The sequence below is a fragment of the Penaeus monodon genome, unplaced genomic scaffold, assembly GCF_015228065.2.
Source record: "Penaeus monodon isolate SGIC_2016 unplaced genomic scaffold, NSTDA_Pmon_1 PmonScaffold_5863, whole genome shotgun sequence".
Lineage (NCBI taxonomy): Eukaryota > Metazoa > Arthropoda > Malacostraca > Decapoda > Penaeidae > Penaeus > Penaeus monodon.
This window is the reverse complement of record NW_023660844.1, coordinates 1-7500: the sequence shown is the minus strand read 5'-3', so window position 1 is coordinate 7500 and position 7500 is coordinate 1. Positions and strand designations below refer to the sequence as shown.

General features: G+C 40.3%; 2 protein-coding genes across 2 annotated transcripts in view; both read left to right on the top strand.

Moving 5' to 3' along the window:
- Positions 1-5978, top strand: part of LOC119571304 (G patch domain-containing protein 4-like) — a 7678-nt gene extending 1700 nt beyond the window's left edge. The window contains exons 3-5 of the mRNA XM_037918681.1: positions 768-857; positions 4688-4822; positions 5091-5978. Coding sequence (XP_037774609.1) covers positions 768-857; positions 4688-4822; positions 5091-5204 — 339 coding nt within the window. The 3' untranslated portion in view covers positions 5205-5978. The remainder of the gene's footprint in view (positions 1-767; positions 858-4687; positions 4823-5090) is intronic.
- LOC119571306 (protein FAM133-like) lies at positions 5267-6336 on the top strand (the record flags this gene model as incomplete). The annotated part of the gene is made up of 2 exons (XM_037918684.1): positions 5267-5753; positions 6251-6336. Coding segments are annotated over exons 1-2 (573 nt in total), but the record flags the coding sequence as incomplete, so codon positions are not given.
- Positions 6337-7500: the final 1164 nt, after the last annotated feature.

The following is a 7500-nucleotide window of genomic DNA, read 5'->3' as shown; positions in this document are numbered from 1 at the left end:
TCTCAGTGCCAAAGCATTTCTTTGTTTGCAGTGTTTAAGATGCAGCTTTGCTTTTAAAGGGCATTTTTATTTGTCTAGTTATTTGTTAATTAATTAATTTATTTATTTATTAATGTTTTTTCAAATCATACATGTATTGTGAATTGTTTTAATATTTTTTGTCAAAAGATGGTAGGAAATGTAAGTAATTATAAGTAATAAGAAGCAAATCACAAATCTGTAAATCTGATGACATTTACAACATGGAAATAAATTATCTGCCAATATAATTCACTCTATAGGCAAAAAGAGTTCAGTATTCAGCCAACTATACTAATGTAAGGTACATGCTAAGTGTCCATGTCTTCTTCCCCTTTTTTTTTCTTCTTCTTTTTCTTCGTCTTCTTCTTTTGTGAGAGCAAGAGTGAGAGTGAGGGTGAGAGAAAGAATGCGAGAGAGTGAGAGACAGAGACAGAGACAGAGACAGACAGACAGACAGACAGACAGACAGACAGACAGACAGACAGACAGACAGACAGACAGACAGACAGCAGACAGTGTTTAGACTCACTCACTCATGCACTCAGGAGTGTGTGTGTGTTTGTTTGTTTGTTTGTTTGTTTGTTTTAAAGGAAGGAGAGAGCAAGAAAGAGTCAGTGTGAGGGTGAGTGTGAGTATATATCCATTTACTTGTGGGCATATAAGCATTAATGTGTTTTCATCTGAATGCAGTTATTTATAGGTTTATTTGTTTTGCTCTAAATAAATAAAACCTTTTTATTTACCAGAATGGGTCAGTGGAGATCATCAGGACAGAAGACTTACAAGTGAGCAAAAAACTATCAGCAAAGATGAATATGTATAATGGTTTTGTTAAGGTAAGATATTTTTTATAACATTTTATAACATACTTCTTTATAGAATGGTTTGATTCCATATGTCTTTCTTCATTGAGGGTCATCAAATTTCAGCTTATTGAATTGGAAAAATTGGATTCAAAAGTAGTAGGAAAGTCTGTTGAACTTATTTCTGCATAATTACAACTAATATATAATAGAAGAGAAACTTTTTATTACTATTCAATGTCAAATATTTTTATATATTGTGTAACCCACTGATGCTGGGTGCATGGACTGACCACTGCAGTTTAGTTCTGTGAAGTTTATTTACACAGAGATAGTTCCACAAATGCTGAATGGTTAATGGTTAAAAGCAAGAGAAATGTGCTAGACATCTAAGGTCATGTAGCACTATAGTTAATGTTTGGGAAGGGTGGTTGAGTTAGTGATTAGTTGTCTAAGCTAAAGGAATTGGTGAGTGAAAGGGTTAGGGTCGGGTGTGGTAAGGAGTTAGATTAGATGAAGGATATGTACGTTTGAGGAAAGAGAATAGGTTGTTGAAGCAGAAAGTGTGGGATTCTGAAAGGATGTCTGATAGGTTGGGAGGTCGGTGAAGGGAGGATAGATGGGGGAAAGCAGAGGTACGGGTTGTTTCAAAACGTGGGCACGATAATAGGATGTGTGGGATTGAAAGGGGAACATTACAACTGTGCAAGGGACATTGGTTTGAAAGGGAGGTGTGACATAAGGTGTTTTCTGATTGATAAGTATGGATGAGACATAAAGGGAATGTGGGGATAAGACATAATGATAATTGGGGGTATTGGAGGATGTGTTAGAAAGGTCTCTTGAAGGCATACAATAGATGGACTATAAGAGGAAAGGAGTCTGTGGGAGCGGAAACCGCGAATATTCCAATGAAGGATAGTTATACTTTACTGATTTTGAGGGGGGAAGCAGTTAGAGGGTGGGAAAAGGACTGAGAGGTCTGAGATGGGAGAGGTGTGGGAGTTGGTGTTCTACTAGGAGGGGTATTAGGAGATGAGGAAGGGGATACTTGTGACATAAGGGATTCACGTGTGTATCCAGGGCGGGGTTGGGGTCGGGGGGGATGGGCTGTGTTGGGAGGGGGTAGGAGGATAGGGTGTAGGGGGGATATCGTTAGGAGGAGGATGGATATCAGCAGTTACTTGGAGTGTGGAAGGAGCAAGAGTTGTAAGATTTGGAGGTTGAGTGTCAGTTTTCATTAGGTAATCTTGAATATTTTCAATGGTTTCTTCTTCTGAGTTGGTTTGGGAGTTTTGGGGGATATAGGATTTCTTGTGGAGGGGGGGAAGAGAGGACTGGTGTCTCAAGCAAAGGAGTAAAGGAAGGGGGAGGTGATTGTGTGGTAGGGGAAGAGGGGGTGGAACGTTTGTTCTGTCTGTTACGGGTAGTGCGAGGAGGGAGAGGGGAAGGTGTTGGGGTTGTGGTGGTGATTGAGATATCTGTAGTAGAGATTGGAGTGTCTGGATTTAGGATGGCAAAAGAGTTTGACTGGGGAAGGTAGGAGGTAGAAGAGGGGGGTTTAGATGTTGGGGGGGTGGGTTTAGGAGAATTGGTAGAATGAGCAGTATTACTGGAGTAAGGAGTAAGAGAGAAACCACGTCGACGTGCTTCTTGTCTGGCTTCACGTAGTGTGAGTCCCAAATTTGAATCTGAGAGTTGCTACCTCAGACTCAAATTTGTAGGTGGGACAGCCCCTATAAAATACATATGGGGGCCGCCACAGTTGGCACATGTGCGTGATTGTGCAGGGCAGTTAGATCGGGTATGGCCAGGTTGGGCACATAGTGGGCATCTGGCTGTGGAACGGCAATGTTTGGCTGGGTGTCCTAGACGCCAACAATTTGGCACTGACGTGGAGGAGGTTGGTATGGACGAACAGGGAGGGATTCTCCTCCTATATAGACGTTAAAGGGAAGGTCATGTCTACGGAAGGTAATTTTGGCTATGTTAGTGGGTTTCTTTCGATACCTCTGGGGGGAATGGAGTAGCATTGTACTGACGTTGCATCATAGTCTGTGAGACAGGCAAGTAGGTCTTCTCCACAATCTGACCAATCTTTGTCATAGATTGGGCAATTTGCTGGGGAGATTGAAACTGTTCCGGTGCTAGTTTTGAGGGTTTGGATGGGGTTTATGCAAGGATGGGGTTACCATATATGTCTGTTAGTTTTGTTAATGCTATAGCTTGGTTTTCGGATGTTACTGTGACAAGACGGGAGCGGTCGGGTCGGCTACGGAAAGAGACTTTACCTACTGTTTTTGGAGACATTGTTGGAAGAGAAGGGTGTTGTCAGAGTAGGGAGCTGTGGGAGGGATCACGAAAAATCGGTTTCCCCTTGGCTGCGCTGAAGAGGGTATTCAATATTGTTGTAGTGATAGGGGTAGTCGAAGGGCGGGTGCGTGACGATGGAGTAGTGTTGAGGGAGGTAGTGTTATGGGGAGGTGGGCAATAAGGCTGTAAGGTATTAATAGGGAGGATGGGTGGTTGATGTTGGAGGTTGTGGGGGTAGAGGTGATGAAGTTGAGCGTGCTGGGAGAGTGGAAATGTTTCTTAAGGATTGGTTGTGGCTACTGTACTAGTAGGCATTGATGAGGGGGTAGTTGTTGCAGTGTTCGGAGCCGTGGTCAAAGGAGAGCCTGGGGTCAGGGAATCGGGTGGGTTTACATCGTTGGGGCTATTTGATAAAGGGGCAAGCCTCATTGCCCCTAATAGTGGAGATAAGTTTTCATTGCTGGCCATGGTAAGCCTGGATTATGTTGGGGATAAAGACAGTCCACCCCTCAGGGTCCCCTTGAGGGGTAAGGGCTAGATAACAATCAGGGGAATACCGTGCCCATGGCTCCCTCAGGCCGTTCAGGACTGGCACAAAGTCAGCCTTTCATCCTTTCAGCACGGCTCTCACACCTTAGGAGGTGGATAGTAGAAGGGTTTGGTGAAGGGACAGAAACGAAAGGTGGGAAGGAAAATAAAGACCATGCAAAATTAGTTGAGTCGAGGGCTGAGTCCCAAGGTTGGGGAGTTCCCCATCATTGGGTCCCAGTCTCCGCCTCCTAAGCCCCCCCACGACAACAACGGGCAAGGGATTGGGGGGGTCCACAAATGCTGAGCCACCAGGGAATCAGTTGTTAGTCCCTTTGTGCCCTCCTCTGATTTCTGCAACCCCTTTTTTTATACTGTTATTATTTCTATTGACATTATGATTTTTATCACGCTATAAAATACTAATAGCAATAGAGAATAAAAAAAGCTTTTTGAAAATCAAGATGCCTCTGTGAGCATTTTCCATATCCTCAAGTTCACTCTAAAAATGTTTTCCATTTGATTTCTCTGGGGCATTCTCTCCAGAAAATTGTCCTAACAAAATAGTGATTTCCCCTTTCTTTAATCTGAGCTTTATCATGAATTTGATTTATGGTCTGACCAAAGTTGATAATTGATCTCACCTCAATATTGACAAAGTTCATGTTATTCAAACTGATTCTATTTGAATCTACCATCACCACCTTCCTGATTGTCCTTTTGACTCATGCTTAGACAAATTATAACACATCAGTGAGAAAGTGTTTTGATGCATAAGCCCTAAAATCTATGCCTATTTTCTCCCCATTTTATGCATTTTTCATAAAATTTATTGTGATGTAGCACTTTTTTTTTTTTTTGGGGGGGGGGGGGAAATTAATTTAATAAAACCTAAATGGTGCATTCTCAGTCTCCCTCTCCCTCAGCCCACCTGTGCTTATATTAATCTCTATCTGTTCTTAGTATTGTTTCTATTGCTTAGAAATTCAGTGCATAATAGTGTGTATGTTTGCCTCTTGCAGGGTGGGACTCTACATAAATCAGAAATATTGAAAGATTCAGACAGTGATTCAGATGAATCTGTAGAACGTGATTTGTCCCACAAACTTACAGATGAGGAGTTGTTTAAGCTCTGTGGAGGGGCGTACAGCGCACAAGTAAGTTGATATTAGAGGTGATATGAATGTTTCATCAAGTAAATATGAGAGGAGATAATGTTTCACTGACAGTACAAATGAGTTAATTTTCTTGCATTATCAACATTGTTACACATCTTAGTATATCATGTATATATTAGTATTTACATTGACATTTCAAATACATTATTCTTGATAATGAGTTTTGTTGAACAAATCAAGTGTACCGAGTCTGGCTGTATATTTTGATATCTCTTTTCAACATCATTACATTTATTTTCTTTAACAGAGGAGCACGTCATGGCCTGAGCATGTCAGCCAAATTAGCAAGAGTGCAAGAGCAAGAGCAAAAGCTGATGGAAAAGTGGAAAAACACAGAAGAAGAACCACACCAGACTGCTGACAGAGAAATGTCAAACAGTCAGGAAGAGAAGAAGAAGAAAAAGAAGAAGAAAAAAATCAAAGATGGATACACAGATGGAAGAATCACTCGTCACAGAAGAGGTGGAAGTTCCAGAGGAAGATGTATCACTTGCTGCAGTTGGTGAAGGAGCAGAAGGGAAAAAGAAGAAAAAGAAAAAGAGCAAAGACAAAGACCCCTCAGAAAATGATGGGATGGATGAGACCGTAAGTAGCATACCAGAAGAGGAAGCCGAGGGAACTCACAAAACCAAAAAGAAGAAAAAACATGATAAAGGTAGACAGAATGAAGAATGCCCTCCAGTTGCGGAAATCATCACAGACATTCAGGTGAAAAAGAAGCACAAAAAATCAAAGTATGTCCAGAGAGATCCTGAAGAGGAACCAAATTTCTATGAGAAAGAAAATATGCAAGCAGAAGTAAATGCAAAAGTTCAAAGCAGTGAAGATGAAAAAAAGACAAAGAAAAAGAAGAAAAAGAAACATCATAGAGAATTAAGTGAAGACCAAGAATTAAGTAATAGAGAAGAAAGTAATAAACCAAAAAAGAAGAAGAGAAAGAAAGAAAGAAATGTAGAGTAACAAAATATAACAAGAAATTATTGGGCTTTTTTAATAAAATCATTAGAAGTACTGATTGTATTTTGCAAAGCACAGATTTCATGAATAACATTAACCATTTCTTTTCACATTAAGGTATCATTCATTTATCACACATATACAAGCCTCATCATTAGAATAAAATTTAGATCCACATCCCATTAGAAGTTTTATTGTCAAAGTATAAGTTTATAAATGCATTCCTTTTCATACCCTGCTTTGGGGTCTTTTTTTTTTTTGAGGGGGGGTTAGTTGATAAAGTATAGATTTGCTGATATATTTTTTACATTGTAAGGAATGTTTTTTGCTAGGTATGCTTTGGATTTTAATTAGTTTGCGTGGAGTAATTCTTAAATCTTGTTCACACGAATGAGCAGTTTGCAAACAATTGAGTAAATCGCTAATTGATGTGTTCTGCATAGTCTGCAGGTAAACCAGCAAAGTGCCCATACACATTAAAGGCCTGTCCACACATTTGGGCATTATCACCAGGCACACGGCAGACAAACTACTCAGTAAACAAGTCGTTTCCTCTGATTTCTTGCTCGTGACGTTACTTCAACCTTTTTTCCCAAAACAGGTAGTATTCATAGTGGCCCAGGCCCTGCTGCCTGGGGCTTATATCGTCACCCTAGCATGCGCAACCGCTCATGCCAAATACCAGCATCCCTTGCCATTTCTTCATGATACTATGAGCATATGTTGTATTTTCAGTTATCATTATTTTCTAAAGTCTCTATTTGCCATATTTCTTGATAAATCAAGACTGAAGGGTATTTTTGTTGTTATATAGACTACATAGTTGATCATTATTCGCTCTATAGTCTGAATAAAATAAGCAGTGTGTGGTATCATGGAGTTGAAATTGTAGGTGTGTGTGTGTTTTTTTTTTTTTTGTATAGTAAAAATGAGTGTTAAAAATTACTTTTAATCACATTTTCAGTGGCAGAAAAATATTATTTTGCCATGATTGTAACTAAAAAAAAATCATGGCATGTCCATACATACACCATGGCATGCACGTACATGCCCCCGGCAGATAGTCCAGCCATGCCATGGCATGTACGTACATGCCACCCGTTGGCAAAGGGTTAACAGTTGCCCATAGTGTCAGGTAAGGAAGTGCTATGGTAAAGTAGAGTTGCAAAAAGGGTAGGAATGAATTAATGACTAGGGTAAAGTTACAGATGAACAGTACTAGAGGGTATTACATGGTACAGGGTAAAAGACTGTTAGAAGGGGAAGGAGTTAAGGGAGTAGAGAGCATTATGATAATGTATTGTGGTGAGAACAGAAAAAATGAGTTTAATGATTAGGATAAGTGGATGGAACAAGGGAATGAAGAAAAGGAAATGAGAAGAAAAGACCTTGCAAAATCAGTGGAGTTGAGGGCTGAGGTCTAAGCCAGGGGTGATCCCATACATTGGGCCTCAGTCTATCTCCTAGCCCCCCACCCCATCCATTTCATCTATTTGCTCAGTGCTGTTAACTACTTCCTGTATTACAAATTCTTGCTGTACTACATTTGCTCTCCCATTCTCATTCCATACTATCCTAAACCATTAATATCCATCCTCTCGTCTATCTAACTGTCTATTTCTCTGTCGACCTACATATCTGTTTATCGATCTGCCTATCTATCAAAATGTTATCTATCCGTCTATCTCTCTCCTTCCTCC